The sequence below is a fragment of the Anser brachyrhynchus genome (genome assembly GCF_964034855.1).
Source record: "Anser brachyrhynchus genome assembly, chromosome: 5".
Taxonomy (NCBI): Eukaryota; Metazoa; Chordata; class Aves; order Anseriformes; family Anatidae; genus Anser; species Anser brachyrhynchus.
In genome coordinates this window covers 60,493,560-60,516,665 of record NC_137699.1, presented here as the reverse complement: position 1 = coordinate 60,516,665, position 23,106 = coordinate 60,493,560, and the positions used below count along the sequence as shown (strand labels likewise).

Here is a 23,106-nt window from a genome sequence, read left to right as displayed (position 1 = left end):
GTCAGTGTTTTTTATGCTATCACAACTGGAACAGGGTTAAAAGCTTTCTCCATATCCAGAGAAATCCACAAGTTGGATCGGAATTAACAGATGCAGCAGGATGTTTATGAACCACTAGTGGCATATTTCTTTGCTTGTCATTTTTAAATCACCTGTTTACACGGAGAAAGTGATAATTGACTTTCAGCAGGTTTAAAACTCAAGATATTTAGGCTCTGCAGGGCAAATACAGCAATACCTGGCTATGGTTACAATTCTGATACTAAAGGATTTCAGTATTTGATATTTTAGTAAATAATTTCTTCATAGCACACACACACACACACAAAAGTTTTTAAAATACTTATAAAGTAAAGAGAGGTACTGAAGTACGTGGTAGAATCTTGGATCTATATTAGTAGTAGATCTCAGAGTTACTTTAGCAAAGTCCTATGTTCTGTTCATCCATTAAGGGTGAATAATAAAGCTATAGTCATGGGAGCACATGACGGGACTGAGTATCGTGTTAATGTACTAAATACGCTAAATATGTATTATTAATTCTCTAAGTTAATATATATATATTCAAAAAAAAAATTTGACTTGAAATTCTCTTTCTTTTTTTTTTCCAGGAAGCCAGCCAATAGCCTCTCCTAGCTAAATCAACCATAAGAGTCAGTAGTAACTGTGAAAATGAGAGAAATTACAGGAAAATTCTTCCTTGGGATTACTACACAACCTTGAGTGGTGTTACAGAAGCGGCAGTTTGTACTTTCATTTTAATGCTGTGATTGTGAATGCATAATGAATGATATGAAATGTCAATTAAGTAATGAAATTATTTAATTCAATGAAGCAACCATTTACACACATGTAGAATATCTGGATCCCTTGGGACACAGAGATCCCTTTGTCATGTTCTAACTCACACCAGTATAAATCAGGAGTCAACCTTCTGAATTTAGTTGACAGGAAGTCTGAATTCAATATGATTTCTTCATATTTGTACTGGAAAAATACATAGTCAGATCTCTCCATCTTTACTATGTAGTGGTGTTTTCTTCCAAGATCTTCATAATCTGATTACTGTTCAATTTTTACTAAACTGGGAAAATATCATGGGTTACAGTACAGTGCACTTTCTTGAAAAGGTGTGAGGAACTAAAAAACAACAACAAAATCAGTGCGTACCAGATCAAGGTTTTGTGCTGGTAAATTTACTGTGCAAAACTTTGTTTTGCTGTTCAGAAATATGGTTTTAGACAATTCCAAAAATTGGTTATAACACATGCGTTTACTATACCTATACAGCCTGTCTCATATCTGTGTGTGTATTTGTGCGTGGGCATGCACTGATGTAAGGAAAAGCAATGGAATTACATCTGAGTGTAAATTATGGACTTCATTATTGCATCTTTTAGAAAAAATGCATTTCACTTTTCAGATTATTTTTAAAAAATATAAGATTGCACTGGTATACGTGACAAAATTATAGACATGTTATATATTTGCTCATTTCTAATAAAATTTTAACTATTTTAAAAGTAATTGTTGATAATTTTCATATTACTCTGAAATTAAAGGACTTAGATGTTTAGAGTGCTATCTCTAATATCAGAGCTTACTTCCAGACTTGATAAATTTTCCATAGCATTTTCACCTTTCAGGTTAAATTAAATGGCTACTGAAGGTAGGTATTTATTTATTTATTTCTAAAATTTTCTATGCTAATTTGGAAACAAACATCACATTTCTATTAGCTGTATGTTTTAATTTTTTTTAAACTAGATTATTATATCTTTTTGTTTGTTTGTTTCTCCTAGGTGATTTGAAAGAGCTTTCTAGTGTTAATTATACTTAAGTATATGCCAGGTAGTAAGTGCGAAGGTTGTTAGCAGACCACAGGCATTCGTGCGGTCAAATCCGCTTTCTGGCTGGTAAGTTTTCTTTGTCTCTTGTGCGGTTTGCAGGACAGCCACAAGGTGTCTTTGTTGTACTGTTGATTTTCTAGATCAGGGCTGCTGTGCCTGCACTGCCCAGGATAACAGAGCCTCTCCTTTTACTTCAGCTGGGTTAAGGCAGATTTGCACCAGAAGAAACCAAAGCTGCTGGTCCCGTTCTCGCATTTTACAAGGCAAGAAAAAGCCTCCTGTAGTGTTGCAGAGCTCAACAGGGGTTTGGGGGGACAGCACAGCCATTGGGAATGTTCTTGTTTTCTGATTAATTTGGAGCCCTGACTTCTTGGGAAATGGGTCTCAGTGTGACCAGTTTAATTTTTGTACAGTTTGAATCACATTGCATCTAAAAGTCACTGCCAGCTAACAGTCAGGTTTGTTCGTTGCAGGAGAGCTAGAGGGACCTGAAGAAGGAAACTGTAGTGTTTTCAGGGGAAACATTTCATACCTAAAGGAGTTCATACCTTAAGTTGAGCCTGAGGGAGAGAGAAGCACGTGTGCAGCAACCTGATGTAGACCAACAGCACAGAACAGAAGATGGCCCCTCACGAGCGAACCGGTTGTAAAGGTACCATGTTGAGGAAAATGAAGAATACGACTGCTTATGCAGCATGTGCTGGTGCTCATGGCCTTGTGTTACTGATCCCTGTACAAGCTCAGTCCTGGCCTCACATAGGTCACAGCTGAATTTTAAGGCAAGACTAAAAAATTACCCTTAAATGAGGTGAAAGGGAGGAGGAGAGCAATGAGAAAGAGCTCATATAGTTCTCTGCAGGGACTGCTCAGTGCAGCTTTTTGCTTGTGCTCTCCATGTAAATTTGAACCCTGTAGAAAAACCCCTTGTATAATCCTGAATGGAAATATCCTTTGGCATGCTACCTCCATCCAAGATGGAGAGCATCGCTCTGACAGCCTGTAACAGGTGAATAGCTTTCCTTTCTGTAGGCTGTAGAAGCACAGCATGGTGAACATAAAATTAGAAATATGTGTTTACTCCCTCTAGCTTTACTTTTTAATTCTCTGAACTTATCTACGTTAGTGCATTCTTTTAAATTTCAGTGTTTCTCAGCTATTTAAAATTCCACCTTGGCCAACTGCCAGGGCTTTTTAAAGTGCAGTATTTTACAATAGAAGCCTAATTCTGGTTTTGGGGCTAACTGAACTCCATTTAAACACACTTCCAGTATGTTCTAGTTTAGCAAAATATTCCTTTGTGAGAAACGGTATTCTTAAAGATGGCTAAATGCAGAAACACAATAAATATACAGGACACTTGTGTTACAAAGCTTTTCGAAGAGATCTCTCTATGTTGGGGAGACTTGGAGAGATAATAGCATGTGAGTTCCAGGAAATACAGATTGAAGCATTGAGAAGTTTCTTAACATTTATTTGTTGTCTCCAAAATTAAGTCGAAATATTTAATGTTTTGTTTGCAAAACATGCAAAGAGGAGGAGTAGAGGGAGGCAAAGGGGATGCAGCAGGAAAGAGATAAAAGCCTTGAGACTGCAGTCCTATATCTGTGCTTCTGTACCTTCAAACCTTATCATCGCTGCTGTTCTGGTGTAAAATTCAGGGTTATTTTGAGGTTCTCTAAACGATGTTGGAGCACACAGGATGATGGACACTCTCCTCACCACCACTGACCTGCCTGTTTATGCTCACGACGAGCTCCATCACAGCCTTGGCAGTGGTGAGGCACTAGTGGGGTATCACCACGCCCAGTCTTGCCAGCACAGACCCAGATTTAAGTGGTCAAACAGCCCACAGACAGTTCAGCAGGAAGGCTATAATTAGGTTGCTGACAAGAAAAGGGATAAACCTTCAGAGTAAAATCCCAGACGAGGATTTAAAGGCTTTCAGTAGTGACATGCTCAGTTCTTTGGCTGGATGCGCCCAGGATTGTCTGCATTTACTTGTCAATCTGTTCTGTGGGAAGAATCGCAGAAGAAAGCAAGCCTTCTTGGAGCATCTTTGTTGAATCTCATTCAGCAGGCTTACTTCCAGTGACAGGAATGACATTGTCTCTGCAACCACCGTTAGTGAATTTCGCCCAGTGAACTGCAGTGGTGCTGCAGCAGAGTAATTTTGATCCTGTACATGCATTGAAATCAATGGGATGTTTTTCCTGATAACTAAGGGCCACTCTTGCATCCTTTTTTCTCCTGAGTCTAAAGGTATAAATACCATTTGTGTTGGCTTGTTGCAAACATTCCTTGTAAAATAGAAAATGAAAGCTTAGAGCCTGAAGAGCACAGGCAGATCTGCTACGGAGGCCTCGTATCTGCAGCAGTCCCCTGGGCAGAGCTGTGAATGCAGGAGTCTGTCTATTGCCTTCTTATTTAATTTTGTATTAAGTTGATCATCAAAAAAAGCAGACAAAATTTTGAATCTCCCCATCTGTGTATGTGTGCAGACATTTAAGAGGCACTGGTACCGCACCATTTCAATAGCTTTTGTCTGTAAAGTGTCACACTTTTCATCTACCATTTAATTCTTCTAAATGGATGTTGCTCTTCTTCCCATTATGGACCTCCATTGCTTCTATGAAACATTATTTGCATAAAAGGACCTGAATAATTGATAGAGGATGTGAGCAAGAGCTAGCACACATCTTGGTAGGGGTTTGCTGGTAATCCCAGAGAGTCTAACACATAGCTCATAGCTTGTTTAATGGGATGGAAGCTGACAGGGTTTTCTTGTACCTCTGCTACAGAACTCATAGCTTCTGAATGACCTCCTTGTACTTAGCTACTTTTCTTGTTGATCTCGCTGCTCTTTTCCTCCATTAACGGGAGAATTCTTAAAGGGAATGATACAGTATGCTACAATTTGTGTTCACGTACACCATAAAATAACTACTGCATCTGAGGTCTGGTGGGCTTAGTCTATTGCTTTTATAAAATAAAAAGGAACAAAAATCTTACATGGATTGTACTATTAAAGGCAAAGTCTGCAAACAGCTTTCGTTTATAAGTTTGTTTGATCTTGAATTTAAGCATGAGTTTGATCTTGGAGTTAGTTTTTTTTCCCCATATTAAGACTTTTTTGTTGGAAAAACTCTTATTAAAACTGTAAAACTTACAGTATGCGGATTTTTTGCTACTGTTCTGTAACATAAGTTATATACTGAGAGGCTTCTGCATTTTAGGTGTCTCCACTTCGTGAGATGCCTGTCAGAATGAATATATGTATATTTCTGAAAAGAGAAAAAGCCAGAGAAGCAATATATCCTATAAATAAAGCATGTTTGGCAGTTGTCTGAAAAATTATCTAAGATGAAATTAGAATTGAATAATTATTCTTTTAGAGGTTTATACGTTTCCAAAGTGTACATTTTTTAATGATAAGCAGCTGTAATAGGAGGGTCTGGAAACAGCTGGACGATTAGTATTTTGTTTGGTGAGGGAGCAGTCTCAGCTGCTCTGACAAGCAGGCTGCCATTTGCAGTGTAATCACTTTTGATTCTAAAGCACTTGCTTTGCTTTTAACTTTCTGCAAATCCCTCTTGATATTTCTCTTTTTAAAGTAAGATGCATTTCCATATGTCCATAAAAGTTTCCCTGACAATTCAGCATGCGGTTGGCAATGACTTGCCTTATTCCTGTTGGCTGATTTGTGAAATGAGGCTGCTTTGTTTATTAAGTGTACATGAGCATAATGTAAAACATACTTAATATCCTCAACCACTGCACAGATGTTTTTGTGCCAAAAGGAGACTCAAAGTTGCACTGATTTAATTAACCTTTCATTTTCTCCCATTTGGAAAGCAATTTCTTAAGAACTCCTATTCCTGATAAACATGTTATTCCATAGCTTAAACATTCTTCGTAGAAATAAATAGTTTTCAGTATTCTCTGAAGAGAAGTATTTGAGAATAAAAAGAATTAAAAAAAAAAAATAGTATGAAAATCACTGGTCGAGATATTTCTGTTCATTCTGCCATTTTCTCTCATCAGAACTGTGCCTGATGTTTTGGGGGAAAAGGCTTTCTGTGACAAAAAGCTGCTGCATAACATATTTTGTTAATGTGTCGATATTTTATTCCTCAAAATATTCTACATATGTTTTTTCTATTCTCATAAAATTAAGTAGCAAATATATATCAGTAGCATTTTAAAATTTCAGTTCTTATTCTTTCCCAGCAATTTGGCTGAAAACAGGTATTTGCAAACACTGGTAGCCTAATTTCTTATGGCCTTTCATTTTTTATGAAGTGTTTTCAAAAGACTTCAATCAACCTTAATGGTGCATTTTTAGTTAAGGAAACAGAATGGAGAGAAGTCAATTTAAGCTCCCCAATGAACAAGTGTGTACAGAAAAAAAGGCATAAATGGGTTTAGAAAACAGAGCCAGTACAAGCAAAATGCAGCGAGCAGAGCGCTCAGGGAAGCCAAGATATAATGGAAAGAGTAAAATACTGCAGAGCTTTTTAAACTATATACAATTGGAACAATGGACTGGACCCAGACATCTATGTTAAACTGTTAGAAGATAGGTGAAAAGCAAGCTGCAATTCTGTAACCGGGGCTAGAGAATACTAGAATGGAAGGGCTTAAAGCTGAAGCAAATGAATGTAGGGTAGTTTAGCAGGATAGAAATCAAGTCAAAATTGGCATATTTCACTGTTTAATTTACCATGTGAAGAACCATCTCCTGGCTTTCTGTATTAAAGGACTATTAGTACCAGCCTCCTTAATGAAGCTTCCTTTATGCCACCTGTGAAATAATAATACCTTTTCTGCACACCTTTTTTTCTTTTTTTTTTTTTAAACCAAAATACCTTAAAAGCATTGAGTAATTAAGTAAGGTAGCCTCTGTGAGAATACATTATATATCTACAAAACATATACAAAAGAAATACACCTGGGAAACAATGACACGGTGATTGTTTAATTGCCTCCCATGATTTAAACATGGCATTAATAATACATATAATATATTTTTCCAAAGCATCGCAGCCTTGCTGGTAAAAGGGTAAGTACATAAATATTAAAAATCCAGACTAAAATAATTCAGTCTTGCTAAACCTGACGGGTGCATACTGTCAGTTGTCTGGGCCCAATCACCTCTTTGAAACAAACTACTTTACAGGGTACCAGCAATTATTATCACTTGTATCGTAGCCTATCAGTTATACTTTGCTTTTATGCATGCTTACAGTTGAGTGCAGTTGTTTTTAATGCCTGCCTTACCCAAATGGATTGAATCATAGTGTAGCTTAATGCAAAGATTTCGTAGTGTATACAGGGATGAGTAGCACTAAGGCAACGAACATAGTCCTCATTATTCTTTTAAGGGGGATGTCAACAAGAAGAGGAATTAGAGAGGAAATCGTTGTAACTCCAAAAGAACATCTGACTAACCACTACAGATGACATGTTTTTTTCCCTTTTTATCCTCTTCACGATCCATAAAGGAGGATTTTTCCAAAACAATTAATTTGGTTGCCAAACCCTTCTTAATTCTAAGGAGATTTAAAACTCATCTACTTGGAGTCTGTCTCATGGAGCTAGACCCACAACCGGATTATGAGCTATTCCATCATATGGCTGTTGTTAGCCCAGTTGCTGCTATGTGGTATATAATTGGACTGCTAAAAAAAAAGACGATGATATAAACCCCCCAGTCTTCTTTACTAAGCCTTCTGGCACCTCCACCATTTTATTATTTGTATTACTTTCTCCTCAAAATAAAAGCTCAGCAGCCTGAGAGAAAAAGGATTTCCAAAACCTTCTTCCACGTAACCTTGACATGCAATCCCTGGTACAAACATTAATGCTCTAAGCTAAACCAGGCAATAGCCAGCGTTGTGCGCTGCAATCCCACAGCAAAACTGAGGTTTAACTTAGAAAAATGGCTGCTCTTTGTGTCTAGTGTTGGAGAGCATATGGCAAATTTCTACTTAACAGGAATCATGGTTTACGGCACAAAGTCCTGTGTTAATTCTTTTAATTAGTGTGTATGTGTACACACAAGTATGTGTGTTGTTTTGTTTCTTTAGAGAGAATCCGTGATCTTAAACAAGCCAAAGAAGACTTAAACCCTGATTCACCCTTTTGCAACAACACTGGAGTCATGGCAATGTTTTCTTTCTCTCTGCTGGCAGTGCACAATGGTCTTTGCAAGCCAAGACAGGGCCAACAGTCAGACAATGTCCACGCTTACAGCCACGATCTTGGTCCTTTGGCGTTCCAAATCAGACACCTCCTGAGCACAACACCACTGCTGTCTAGGCTTTGCACGTGTTACCTCTGTGTGGGAACTGTGAAGGTCGCAGAAGGTGGAGGAACAAACCAAGGGCTTGTCCTAAGGTGGCACCAGAAGCATTCCTGGTTCAGTTGCTTTAGAGATGCTGTTGGAGTGCTCAGATTAGGTTTCACCCTACAGTATTAGCCCAATTGCTTCGCTGGCAGCTTCATACCCTTTGTGTTCTCTCAATGTAATCATTTTATTTAATGTACCGTAGGCATATAATTGGTATTAAGCTCGTAAGCATAATCTGCGGAAGCCCAGAAACTGCAGCTGCATGCCCATCTCAGCACCGAGTTATGGGTACTCTGATAAAAGAACAGCGGTCTTAGGCAAGTGCATTACTGGAAAGGCATTTCTTTCTACATAAACTTAAAAATAAAAGATCTGTAACATGTTAATATTGATTAAAAGTTGCTTTTTTTTTTTTCTTTCCACTAACAGAATCCAATCCTAATGTGTTATTTTGTGATTGGGATATGCATGGCCCTACTCATATCCCACATTAATCTGATGATGTACTTGTGTGAGAACAAAAGTTCCAGTCCAAGTAAATATGTTTCTTCGCCTTTCTTTTGCAAAGATCAACAACAGCGGTGTCAGGTAGTGTCATTTCTTCTGTTACCCATAAAAATGAGCCTAGCAATAAATCAGTGCTCTTAGCTGGTAATAGTTTTCTGATTTAGTAAATCTAAATTATTTCCAAAAATTAGAAGTTTGTGCCCTTTATCAATCCCTTCACTCATCCTGTTCCATTCTAACCCAATTTGTGACTGGACATGATATTAAGTGCACTGATTGTGTTCTATCTCCCTCTTTTTCCTTTTTTTTTTTTTGTCCTCGTTTATGTAAGTTGTTCCCAGGTTAAGTATAAACTGATTTAAAGCACAAACAAGAGCTGACTCTAGACCTGAGTGCCCAATATGCATCAACACCGGAAAATGCATGGGACAACCTTGTACTTTCAAAGAAATAATACATGAATCATAGAGGAGTAGAAGTGGAGTTTGACATGCAGCACAGACTGACTAGTAAAAGAGAGAACGTAGCAGTTGGGATAGGGTATCTGCCTGGGAAGATGCTAGGGTGCTGATGCATGTGAAAGCCAATCATTCACATTCCTGCATAGCAGCCCCAATTTTATCTAGGGTTGAATGCTTTAATTTTCCTGTCTAAAGTTGAGTGTGCCAAGAAAGAAACTGCTTAAAGCTAAATATTTTAAATTCAGAGAATCTTTTTTAAACTATTTTCTTCAGAAGTAAAATATGTTTGCACCAGATTTTTGCCTTTGAGTTTCAGTTTTCCAGCTTGCAATAAGGCAGGAGGCCAAGTGTATCCTGTCTGGTAAACACTACCCTTGTGCTGGGAAAGGAGCTGCTCCACAGTGCCCCTACCCTGTCTCTGATCCTCTTTGGAGAAAAACATCGAAGTGTGAGTTTGACAAATTCCAGCTTCTGAATCCAGGGTGAGATTTGTCCTCCCCATCGCTACCAAGAAGCTTTGGCACTCCTGCTGTTGCTCTGACAGCAGTGTACAGGATCTGTTTTGCCCTATGACAGCAAAGCAAAGGGGAAATCCATTACTGTTCTTCATTCTCACTCTCTGCAGGGCTCAGAGAGAATGCCCGTTCTTCGTTTCCTTCTTGTTGTACAGCTCAAGCCAACTCTAGCAATACCCCTTCCTCTCCCCATTTTGTTCGGTACGTTACGTCATGTAGAACCAAACAAACTGCAACATTTTCTAAAACAGAAATTGTTTTTAAAAAATTCAGGCTGGCCAGCTGTTTGGAGTCTCCCAGCTGGGAACGCTGCCTTCAGAATCCACACTTGATGCTCCTGCACAGCCCCTGCGCTGCTCACCAATCTGTCCATCTGCCTGCATGGCATGGCGCCAGGTCTTTAGTTGGCCCGGTCTTTATCCGAAGCAACGTGGATTTGGACTGACAGTCTCAGTAACCCCAAGTGCCGCTTTGTCTGCCAGAAGTCCCTCTACAGCGACACCACTGCTTCTCTTGCTAGACTGCTGCCCCTGGTTGGTATCTTGCTCCCAGTGGCCTTTCAGCTCTCGGGAAAGGACAGAGATTAATTCAGAGCCATAAAGTTACTAGTCAATATAAAATAAAAACATTGCATTTTTATATACATCAATGTTATGTACATCACTACATTCCTTAGATTAGTAGTTATGTATTTGAGGTACATGAAAATGTAAGAAAAGCTGTTATCACGTAATGTGCAAACTAAGTCACAAAACTCCCATTGGTTTTACTGTGACCAGCGTTTGCCCCCTGAATTTGTTTTTGCTAAAGCTGTTTTACAGCAACAGAATGCTCCAAGGAAGTCCCATTGAAATGAATGAGGTTCCTGGTAGAGACATTATCCAATGTGAGTATGGGTACCAGCGTATGCTTCTGAGAGCAGAGCATGAGAGAGAGCACTCTTCAGTACCTGTCGTTCTTTTGTGTAGTTCCGTACATGAATGATTATTTAGATGCACTTACTTTCTGACACCACACTGGGAAGGAATTTTTGGGTTCGTCACAATTTATAAATGACTTCTGCAACCCTTGCCTCAGAAGCAACCTCATTCGTTCCCAAGCTCTTCTTAGTTTCAAGAAGCATATTTGCTCTGCAGTCTTCACAAATCAACACGGCATTACTTTTCTTTTTTTTTCTCTCTTTTTTTTCAGAGATCTAGGTAGCCTATGCATTACATGGAGGAAATCAAATACCAGGTAGTCATTGTAATGATAATTTATCTCTCAGTCAATTGTTATTTAGTGAAAAGTAAAAGTTTACATTTTTCATCTGGAAATAATTGATTTAGGTTCTTTTTTTCTAAGACCACCTGGTGCATGGAGTTGATTGTATCCGAGTGGAGAGGTCTTATATATTAATTTCTTTATTAACTTATTTAGAGCTGGTATTATCGTTTTAATTACTTGTTTACATTTACAACCTTTTGCATTAAAAAAAATAAATCTTTGAAAGACAAAAGTTCAAAGAAAACAGTAAGATAAGATTGACTTTGATGCTTCCTTAGGAAAACTACCCTAAGACAAAGCTTGCATCACTTCTGTGTCAACAACACAGCCCCTCCATCTTACAGTTTCCTTGACAGTGAGCAAAGAGGTCAGGGCAGGTTTATTGGGCACCGTCCAGGCAGCCAGCCAAAGCAGACAGAGCCCTGCATCCTCCTGCCACCAGCAAAATACGGCCACTGCTCGCCCCTTGGCACGCAGCCGGAGATCAGCGGCACTTGGGATGGGTTTTCTGGGCCCCCCGGGCTCTCCCAGGCTGCAGCAAGGGGCAAGGATGGGCGCAGGCGTTAGCTGGGCACTGCTCCTGAGCCAGCACAACCGGGCGCTACCTCTAGCACGTGTCCCTGCTCCAGCCCCTCTGTTTCTTTTGAAGTACGCGGCTGTCTTGCATATTCACTGATGTAGTAAGGAAATCTTCAGTGTGCTCAGCTTGCTTCCCAGTTATGTCTCAGTCAGAGCTGACAGGATAAACAACAGGAAAAGGTTCTGTGTTACACAAATGATGCACAGACAAGCATGACCCAAGTAACAGAGTAAATAGCATCATTGCTACTGATGTTTTGGAGGAACCGATGAATATCCAGGAGTGCTATCAGAAAATGAAGTGTGTCATATCAGGTGATCAACCCCAGCCAGATAAGGCCCTGGGCTTGATAAAGGATGAATTTGTAGTTACTCTTAAAGGCATAGCTTTATCATAACATGGCAGCAAAAAAAGAATGAATTTATTCCTAAATGCTACAGACACTGATGAAATACCAAACAAAAAGGAAGAAGGGACTTCACTAGGACCAGGTGCTGAAAGAGCCAGTGCATTGGCTAGAATCAAGTACAAGTCTTACTCTGTGGTTGTTGGGGCCTCCAAACCCAGAAGACATCATCAAGTAAAATTAGAATCTTCTGAATCAGGACTGGATTATCAGAAATCTCCAAAGTAAAAAGGAAACAAAACCAAACAAACAAAAACCAACAATATAAGACCACAGCCAACAAGGAGAAGAAATTCTGTGGAAGGCAAAGGTGAGATGCAAGCAGTAAAGAAAACTGTTACTCAGCACATCGGGATGCCTATAATCACAGAAGATAATTCGGATGAAGAAGAAATATATTTTCCCAAGAGGAGAAGAAGGTCGAGGATCCAGCTGGAGGAGCACTGATGTGACTTTCAGTGATAAAATGTAAATGTCAGATGTAACACAAACTGCTCGTCTGGATGCCTGTGAACAAAGAAGCTGGTGAAGGGACTACAGAACAAGACCTGTGAGGAGTGGCTGAGGGAACTGGGGCTGTTCAGTCTGGAGAAGAGGAGGCTGTGGGGAGACCTCCCCTCTCTCTACCTGAAAGGAGGCTGCAGTGAGGGGGGGTGCGGCTCTCTCTTCTCAGTTGGCAAGTGATAGGATGCGAGAAAACGGCCTTGAGTTGCACGAGGGGAAGTTTAGACTGGATATTAGGAAGAGAGTGGTCAAGCATCGGAATAGGCTGCCCAGGGAAGTGGTGGAGTCCCTGTCCCTGGAGGCATTTAAGAGATGTGGGGACGTGGCACTGAGGGATATGGTTCAGTGACGGGACTCTGTAGGTCATGTTGATTGTTGGACTTGCTGATCTCGAAGGTCTTTTCCAACCTAGATGGTTCTACGGTTTGCATCATGGGAAACTCAGTCACTTAAATCTGTATTTAAGCACCTTTAAAAACTGGGGTGCTCATTTCTAGGCACCATAACATATTATGACAAATCAAACCAGCTACAAGATCTCTGACAGCTCAATGTGCTCCCGTCTTTTCAAAAAAAAAAGACTACCAAAGTGAGGCAACTTTACCACTTCAGAACATTTCTCAGTTATGTACTGAAACCTTTCCATGCTTACCAGAAAGTTCTTGAAAAAGAACTTACGGTTATAAATAGGGTTATAAAATAGGGTTATAATTAGACAGGTATCTAATTATATTATTTCCAAAATATCCTATTTTCATTCTTTCCATTTTTATGGCATATTTTCAGCTTGCCTTTATTTTCTGTTTCCCCATTTTCTGTTATTTTTGCTACTACACAGTCTTTCTAAGATTCTTCATCAGACTAAGCTTTAAAAGAAAGCACATGCACAGCGTAGCACACAGTTCCTCCGCTGTGCAGGGAAACAACATGGAATCTGCAGCAGCAGAGCTACCGTAAACTACACCAGTATTTATTCTGGTATTCAGGCTCTGTCAGTCTTCTTCAGGGGCAGTAATAACATTATAATGGGACCAGGAGACAGAACTGTCAAATTCTTTCCGAGACAATCTTCTAGGCTCATCAGCATAGACAATCATTCCTTTCACTTCTGGAGTAATAGGAAGATTTTAAGCAATATCTTTTGATTTGACTTGGACTTGAAAAATGACATAGCTGGGGGCCTTATTTTAAATGCAACGAGACTGAAATGTAAAGTGCAATTTCCCATGCAGTCTGTGGAGAGAATGAGGCACTTGTCCCAGTTCTCTTAATTGTCTCTGATTGCTGTTTGTGTAGCACAGTCACTTCCTCGTCTTCGAAATCACCTTCAAGGGCTCCAGCATTTTTCACTTCACTGTTTTAAATCAGGGAGGGCTAAACACCCACCCATTCAGCCATTATGGCTCTTTTATGTTATTTATGTGGTTTATGCTATTAGGCTTTAAAATTTTGTTTATTTAATTGGCCTTAACAAGTACTTAAGTAACAGTTTTGAGGACACATCAGTGGGACTCAGCACATGTTGATTAAGGTGTGCTTAACCTGACAGTTAATATTTTGTACCATTTTCCCAGCAGCCGTAACTGTTATGGAAGAAGTGCTAATTTTCCAAAAATGTTTAGAGCTTGATTATTATGTTGTTTCTTTATTCACATGGCTTCATTATTTTGTTGGCGCTGCTCTGTGAGAGATGAAGTAGTGCTATTATTTCTCCTCCCAACTCCTTTCAGTCTCTTGCAATCATTTAGGCACATGTGTGACATTACTCAGATAAGCAATTCTGTCTGCCTGCAATGAGACTGGCCAGACGAATAACCCCATAAAACAGCTGCCCACCTTCAGGAGCGAGCACCGTATTTTCTGGCATACACCTGGCGAGGTGAACAAGAAACAGTAAAAATCACAGTCATATGTCCCACCAAATCTTCTTTGTTTAAGTAAACAGCTTGCATTCAGAAGAGAAATTCTGCCAGTCGTAAGCTCTAGAGACTCGCTTGTTTTTGAGGGGAGCCCAAAAGGAGGGAAAGATAAGGTAGCAGAAATTGCCAAGAAAGGTTGCAGGTGAGTGGAGGCCCCTAAAAGTAGAAAGGGTGCTGTGGTCTGTGGCTGGACTATTAGAAGCTGCTCTTAGGTTATCCTAAGACATAAGTTATCCAAGACAGCAGAAGTCCAACTTAGCTTTTCACATCAAATTATTCATGAAAGTCAGCAGGAGCTGGAGATAAACTATTCATTCTCTGCACATCTACGTGAAAGGAACTCTCAGGAGAGATCCTTAAGGTCCTGCCAAGAAAACAAGTGGAACCATTTTAAGAATGGGAGGAAACATTTATAACTGAACTCACCAGAAGTGTATTTTTATTAGTTAATTCTACCAGAATAAAGATGCCACCTTTCCTTAGATAAGTGGGTGGCACAGAGGGGATCAGGGGAGGATATGAGGGCTGGAAGGGGTACGGCTATGATGCCAATCTGGTTTTAAACATGACACCACTCTGTGGCCCTAATCTTCAAGACACCCTGACCCAACCAGAGTGCCCAGGTTACACCCGCTGCCTCTCTCCTTCCTTTCTTCCCTAGTTGTCAAGATGGTACTACTAATTGTTGTACCACTGTTGGCTCCTAGTGGAGATGCATCTAAAACAATTCCTTATAAAACCTAACACTCATCCAGGTTTCCAAGGTCATGTAGCCTTGAGTAGGCTCTGATTCCCTAGCAGCGTAGTTGCAAAAGCCAGCAGAAGCTGGCTTTCTTTTACCTTTCTTCACTGAAGAAATAAAAATTTGAAATGCTCATTGGACGTTGTCTTATTTTGCACAGCTTTTTGTTGTTATTTTTCAAGTTATCTTAACAACGCTGTCCATTCATGGATCTGAACGTGCTGTACAGGGGTCCTGCCCTAAAGAGCCAACAACAGGGCAAAAGACCACAGATGGGCAGAGACTAACAGACCACAGGGAAGGAAACAATCAAATAAGCCAAGTTTGCATCTGTTCAGGGGGCTCAGAACACCTGCACTTTCATCTTAAAGAAAATAAGACTCCAGCAATATTAAAGACAGTGGCAGTTTCAAACCATGTAAGCCAACTCTTTTTTTTTTTCCCCACAAAAAGAAAGTTAATGCCACATAAAATGTGAATTTTCATTAAGGCACCTAGAGTAGCAACAGGGGAAGGGAATAAAGGATGTTTTTAAAATGAACACTTTTGCTTTAAATACAACATTTGAAATGAAAAGTATCAACTGTTTTTCATTCTCTACCTTTAACAACATGTTAAAGGGTTTCTTAGCAGTACTTGTGACAATGGGAGTAAGTCAGGGTTAACTTGGCAGAAACCCCATACCACAGTTAGCTGGTCCCTATTGTAACAGTGAACAAAGGTTTTATTAACATCTTACCCCTTGTTGGGCCCAAGAGTCCTTCTTTTCAACACAACAGGAGCTTTGAGTCTTCAATTTACAGCTCTGTGGAGGGGATTTATGCTGTCAGATTCAGCATGTTGTTCAGCATTTGTTTACATTTATTTCCAACCGTCCCCATCAAAAGTTATCTATGAGAAGCAGAGACTATTTTTTAAAAAGGGTATTTTTAAAATGTGTCCAATATGGGCACAAAATCAATGTGTGAAAAGCTTTCCAAACTCCAAAACCAAGCTGCACATAAAAGATGGGATGGAGGAGGGGCTGTAGCTCATGAAGGCTGCCCTCTATGCTAACAGCGGAGGAAAATCAGAACAAAAAACCCTTCGTTGAGAAAATCTTGCTCCCCAGGTGCCTACCGGTTCAGGTGCCTGAGAAAACCACAGCTGTCAGGAAGAAAAAAGGTGTTGCATCGCTTGCTGGAGCAACCAAGGAGAGCTGCATTCATCGCCCCACCGCGCTGGTGGGCCGCGTGGCCGCTGAGGCTCTGTGTGAGCCACCTCCACGGGGTGCCACAGCCTCTGCTTGCTCCAGGTCTGAACGCAAGGTCGTGTCGAGCCCTCTGTGGCTATCCGGCCTGGACGGAGCATCAGAAACAGGGAAACAGAGTTTGGGGTTAAATGGACAGACTTCCTAGTGACTGACGCTGTCGGGGCATCCAGAGATTGCCTCCTGTGTCTAATCTCAGACCCCTGTACCAGCACCGAAAGGGATCAGCTAGAAGTACCTTGGACTGACTCAGAAGGATCCCGTGAAAGGCGACAGCAGAGGCTGCATACTGAGGTTAAATATATCTCACTCAACAGCAGGGGGGCCTACTAATAACTCAGCATGCACCCATAGTGTACTCACCTGTCAAATGGGATGTCCTTTCCCAGGACATCCTCACTTTCAACCCTATCCCAGTCCAAAACAAACGTAATTCATTCGATGACTCTAGAGGACACAACGCACTGCCAATCCTTGCGCCTTGTTGGATTTAAGATGCATTTTTGGAAGGACAATCTGCTGTCACCTGGCAAGAGATGTTTCCAGCCCAAGCATCTGATAGTCACTTTTGAAGTGACTTTCTTTTGAAGTGACACTTTTGAAGGCTACAGCTTACAGTCCTTCACAGAACGGTGGTGATCAGACACCAGGAGGGACATACACAGGTTGCCTTCCCCACAAGCACAGTGCCCTCTAACTTGAGCCCAGGCGCTGGCCTTCCTAAAATGTCGAGGTTTCCTAATTCCTTTAGTATCCAAACATGTCCTGATGCATTTTGTGCTAGACTTCAGGGCACTGCGAAGAAGTACCCCTTGTGCTTTTTGTGTCCATCCTCGAGTTCGATCTCATGGAAAAGCTGGCGGCAAAGGGATTGGCATACGCTTTTACGCAGGATCCCAAAACCACTGATGTTACATGGAGTTATATCAATTTTTTTCCCAAAGCAAATGGTGATTTCTCAATTTCTTCACCAAGGTCTGTGCTTCCAGTTTCAGTTCCAGCTGCTGTACAGCAGCGAATAAAATGGGCTGCTCTCCTACCTCGAGAGGGCACCACGAGACAGCTGAAAAAAGGAACGGAAGCAAACAGGCTTTACCTCAGGCACTACATTTTCATGTCATGATGTTCAATCACAGTAATTAGCAATAATCACATAAGCAACAGGAACTTCCCTTACCTCCCTTCACCCCTCCGAAGAATGGAGTCTCTTTCATTAAAACCTCTGCTTTCTTCTTAATCCCACGGTCCAGTTCATGGGCGCTTCCTTCAGCAACCGGAATTCAGCAGTTTTGCTGACAAGATATCAGGTCAGCGTGTCAGCCTCGAAAGGAAAAACGCATTATTCATGAACCACCTGACTTCAAAATGGGATAGTTAAAAGGGGGAGAAAGTCTTAAATGCTAGCAGGACTTATTCAACAAACTGAAACCTATCGCTAGTGTGACTGCTGCTATGTTTTCCGTAACAACCATGACCTACTTACAACAAATGAGCTGTGTCTATGAAGCGGCATTTGTGCCTTTTATTTAAATAATTATAACACAAAGAGATTCATACCGCCCTGCTGTGAAGACCCTATGGCCTGACCTGCTCAAACAGTGGAGGTAGGAGTGAGTAGATTAATTGTAAATATCCTAAATGAATTTTAGCAACAATTCTACTTCCTTTCTTAGATGCGTCCACTTTATAATGTTATCCTTGCATGCCTTATTGACAAATCTAATTTGGGGCGTTATTGATAATATTGTAACATAAAAACTGAAGGAAACCAAAGACATTTCAAGCCAAAGAAGTATATTAAAAAAGTAAGTAAACTACATTTATCTGTTAAAAATACTCAGTGAGTTTGGACAATGAAAGGAGAATAGAGGGTTTTGAATGGACTTCAATTTCTCAGTGTAGATGAAAGAACAGGCCTGGGTACTCCTGACCTCCAAATGGGTTGAAAATACAGGCTGCCTGTGACACAAAGGCATATTCACTACTGAATCCCCAGAAACCAGGATTATGCACCCAAAGTCCTTAATGTACTGTCTGAGCCTTCCATTATAGACCAGAAAGTGTGCATTCGAGGTAGAGCCCAACATAAGAAGTCTTCACAGTTGGATGTAAATCCATGTTGGGAATCGATGACTATTCAGTGTGAGTGGCAAAGGTAAAGGAAGAGAACGGCAGCCCTCTTAGTCTGCTCCTCGAGGCTCTAAGTCCCATTTAACCCAAAACAACATGTAAAATGATAAAGGCAAAGACAAAATTGGATGTATTCAGGACATCTGGCAACCTGATGGAGATAGCAATCTGTGACATTTTGCAGCCAGCATTTCCTAATACTTCATATACTCAGGGAACAACACACACTACTTCCTCACCATAGGTGAGCCAAGGACAGAATCAGTGAGGTCTTGTTGTTGGAAAGAACCTTGCAGAAAAAGCATGGTTGACAGAAGAAACTATGTTGTATAAATATAAAGAAAATAAATGATACGTTCATAACCAATAGACTTTGATTTACACACATTTATTTTGGGGCAGGTATCCTGTTGTTAAAACAGAAATGCTACAAATACAATATTTTAGAACTCAGATAACAAAACAGATAATTGAATACCTACAGTTTCTTTTCTGCATAAACTTTAAAAGTTAGTAATTTTATGGAATGTTTTTGTCTTCTTTTCAGATTTCGGACAGCATCCAGAGCTCAGGCTGATGACATGGTCTTAGTGATGTGAGGGTCACAAGTTAAAAAACAGATAACTAATGGTGTGTGGATTTTGTGGGAACCTGAGATAATTAAATCTTCATCCCTCCAATTCTATCCCAAATGGTTCTTTATAAAGATTTATAACAGGCAAACAGCAATTTCATGAAGTTCAACAAAGAGAATTGCAAAGCCGTGCAGCTGGGGAAGAACAACCTCACGTACCAGTGGGCACCAAACAGCTGGAAAGCAGCTTTGCAGGAACGGCCACGGGGGTCCTGGTGGACAACAAGTTGAGCATAAGCCAGCAATATGTCCTTACAGCAAAGAAAACCAACAGCCTCCAAGGCTGCATTAGGAAGAGCATCTCCAGCAGGCCAAGGGAGGTGATCCTCGTCCTCTCCTCTGCTCTGGTAAGGCCACATCTGCAGTTCTCGGTCCAGTCCTGGGCTCCCCAGTACAAAAGAGACTAGGACATACTGGAATGAGACCAGTGAAGGGTCATGATGATGGTTAAGGGATTGGAGCATCTGCTGTACGAGGAGAGACTGATGGAGCTGGGACTGTTTAGCCTGAAGAAGCTCAGGAAAATCTTATCAATGTCTACAAACAACTGAAGTGAAGGAGTAAGAAAATACAGCAAGGCTCTTCTCAGTGATGCCCAGTAAGTGGACAAGAAGTAATGGAGACATTGAAATAGAGTAAACTCTATTTAATCATAAGAAAAAAAATACTGTGAAGGAGGTCAAACACTGGAACAGGTTGCCCAGACAGGTTGTGCAGTCTTGGAGCTACTCAAAACCCAACTGGACACAGCCCTGAGCAACCTGCTCTAGCTGACCCTGCCTTGAGCAGGGCTTGGACTAAAACACCTCCAAAGGTCCCTTCCAACCTCCGCACTTCTGTGATTCTGTGATTGCCGAGACATTTTTTTTCCAGGTTATCGATGTGTTCTGCAACAGGAAGAGCAACAAGCTGTATCAACAAACTCTTGCCACTGGAAGAGCTGAATTAGTTGCTAGAATCACACCAGCCAGCTGGAGTGAAAGTGAGTTTATGTTCAAAGTCCTGCCAAAGTAAACATTATTGTTGCAGAATTTGAGCTCTATGTGTGGGTTATATGCTGCATTTCTTAATGTGCCTCAAGAACACGAACATCATTAGCCACAGTATTAGCACCCTGATGAGAACCATATGGGATAGCAATGAGAAGAGCTGGCTGAAATGGTGATTGAGCCTGTGCCGTAGGCCCTGCTGCACCAAAAGGGCTATAGTTGCCTTAGCTTGGCCAGAAAATCATCCTGTGACTGAAACATGTGCAAGGTATTGTAAAATTGTGAAACCATTGCCATGTACCCAGCATAGAGGCCTGTGATAGCTGACCTTCTTGTTTTCTGGGGAAAACCATCAGCAACCTCAGATCCTTCTGCTCATTTCTAGTCTTCCAACCAGAACCTTGACAAGAAGCATTTCATGAACAGTCATTTAAGTAAAAGTATTGTGCTGCACCATGACTGTAAGTAGTGTGGGAGGAACGGCCAAGCACCAGAGCAGAAAGAGAAAAGGGATAAGAAATACTGGGCACTGTCAGGAAGGGGTGGGCTGGCAGCCATGCATAGATTTGCTGTGGCAATAGAGGGAGGAGGCCGAAGGGGGCAGTTGTCCCTCGTTCATGCCACCTGGTGCAATGGGCATGGACAACTGCGTAATGGGGGCAGCCACACCACTGAGCAGCCACCACCATTCAACATGCCGTATTCAGTCCCACAGGCTGGTACAGGACATTGTCCTAGCTTGAACGTGGCATTTAGCTGAGCCTCTCTGTGAAAACATTTAAACCTCTTTGGGCATGCAAAGCAAAAACAGGAGAGAAATAAGGATGGGTTCGTCCTTTCCTTTCATTTCCTGGTTAAATGATGAGGTGCTTGGTGAAGAGACATGGGATATTTCATTGCAAACCCTATTTAGCACAGGGCTTTTTAAAGCTCCATTTAATGGAATGCATTTAAGCTTTTCAATTTTTTTTCAGGCTTAATGATTCCAGGAAAAGTAATGTAAATATATTCCTAAAGACAGAAAATTCAGAAGCAATACCCCTTCAATCTCAAAATTGTTCAGCCTAGTTTTTAAATCAGTCATGAGTTAGAGTCATAGAGTCATAGAAACACAGAATATCCTGAGTTGGAAGGGACCCACAAGAATCATCAAGTCCAACTCCTGGCTCCACACAGGACCAGCCAAAAATCAGACCATGTGTCTGACAGCGGTGTCGAAACGCTTCTTGAACTCCAGCAGGCCCGGTGCCGTGACCACTGCCCTGGGGAGCCTGTCCCAGTGCCCGACCACCCTCTGGGTGCAGAACCTTTCCCTAACCCCCAGCCTGACCCTCCCCTGTCCCAGCTCCATGCCGTTCCCTCGGGTCCTGTCGCTGTCCCCAGAGAGCAGAGCTCAGCGCCTGCCCCTCCGCTCCCCTCGTGAGGGAGCTGCAGGCCGCCATGAGGCCTCCCCTCGGCCTGCTCTGCTCTGGGCCAAACAAACCAAGGGACCTCAGCTGCTCCTCATACATCTTGTCCTCCAGACCCTTCCCCATCTTTGTAGCCCTCCTTTGGACACTCTCTAGTAGTTTTATGTCCTTCTTTAACTGTGGTGCCCCAAACTGCACACAGTACTGGAGGTGAGGCCGCACCAGCACAGAGCAGAGCAGGACAATCCCTTCTCTTGACCAGCCATCAGTGCTTTTCCTGACGCACCCCAGGACACGGCTGGCCATCCTAGCTCCCAGGGCACACTGCTGACTCACATTCAACTTGCTGTCAACCAAGCCCCCCCAGATCCCTTTCTGTGGGGCTGCTTTCCAGCCTCTCGTTCCCCAGTCTGTACATATACCAAGGGTTGCTCCATCCTAAGCGCAGAATCCAGTACTCGCTTTTGTTAAATTTCATATTGTTGGTGATTGCCCTGCCCACTAACTGGCCAAGAGCTCTCTGAAAGGCCTCTCTACCCTTGAGGGCGTAAACGGCTCCTCCCAATTTACTGTCATCTGCAAACCTACTTAGAATACCCTCAAGTCCTGTGTCCGAGTCATTTATGAAAACACTGAAGAGAACTGACCCCAAAATGGAACCCTGTGGAACCCCAGTAGTGACTGGCCACCAGCCCAGCGTAACCCCATTTACTATAACCCTTTGAGCTTGATCCATCAGCCAATGTTTCACCCATTGCACAATGTACTTATCTAGATGTACGCTGGACATTTTGCACAGAAGGTACTATGAGAAAGAGAATCAAAAGCTTTGCTGAAACCCCAAAATTACAACAACTGGCTTCCCTTGGTCAACTAGGTGGGTAGTCTTGTCATAAAAGGAAATTAACTTTGTTAAACAGGACTTTCCCCTCTTGAACCTGTGTTGGCTGTGACCAATGATGGCATTGTCTTTCAGGTGTTTTTCACTAACTCCTGGAATAATTTTCTCTATAATTTTACTGGGCACTGAAATGAGACTAACAATCCTGTAATTACCAGGGTCTTCCTTCTTGCCGTTCTTGAAAATCAGAATGATGTTTGCCAGCTTCCAGTTAAGGTAGGAGGTCTGCCTAATTATTTATTGAGCATTTGCAGTTGAAAATACTATTCTAAAGTACATTGAGTGTATTCCAAAACCCAATTTTAGTCCTAATAGTGTGGTCTGTTACATCAAAGGAAGTTATTTTAACATGAATATGGTTTTAGGCTTTACAGATTTAATTGCAATGCTTGCCAGCTCCCTTCTATATAGATGACATGAAACGAAACAAAATGAAACAAACTGAAACTAGATGTTTAGGAATGATTTATTTGAAAACATGATTGTCCATTTTTAATCAAGATTGATATTAATTTTTTAGATAGACCTGTTCTGGAACAAAATAAATCTTTATGCTGGCTTTATTTTTCATCTTGGAATATATTATGTCTCTAAATGTTGAGCTATAATTCATTTCTAATCATACTGGTGTTTTTGTGGTACACTCAGTAAATAAATATACGGGAAAAGATGTCGGCATTTTGTTACTGCTCAAG

At 41.2% G+C, this 23,106-nt stretch overlaps 1 protein-coding gene, 1 long non-coding RNA gene and 1 pseudogene across 8 annotated transcripts in view; 2 read left to right on the top strand and 1 right to left on the bottom strand.

Moving 5' to 3' along the window:
* Positions 1-6,597, top strand: part of LRRC9 (leucine rich repeat containing 9) — a 53,904-nt gene extending 47,307 nt beyond the window's left edge. For 5 of the 6 annotated variants that reach the window (XM_080595671.1, XM_080595673.1, XM_080595674.1 and 2 more), the window contains exons 33-34: positions 612-2,113; positions 2,324-6,597. In XM_080595671.1, coding sequence (XP_080451797.1) covers positions 612-636 — 25 coding nt within the window. In that variant the 3' untranslated portion in view covers positions 637-2,113; positions 2,324-6,597. Of the gene's footprint in view, positions 1-611 lie in introns of all 6 variants that reach the window. The other variant, XM_080595670.1, reaches the window with a different exon arrangement.
* Positions 6,598-6,826: 229 nt separating this feature from the next.
* On the bottom strand, positions 6,827-17,834 carry LOC308196548. The gene is made up of 4 exons (XR_013952275.1): positions 17,526-17,834; positions 16,712-17,411; positions 15,839-15,990; positions 6,827-10,247 (listed from the first exon to the last, which is right to left on the bottom strand). It is a non-coding gene; the product is annotated as an uncharacterized lncRNA (long non-coding RNA).
* On the top strand, positions 11,731-15,854 carry LOC308196546 (snRNA-activating protein complex subunit 1-like; annotated as a pseudogene). Its single transcript has one exon. The product of its transcript is annotated as an snRNA-activating protein complex subunit 1-like (transcript).
* Positions 17,835-23,106: the final 5,272 nt, after the last annotated feature.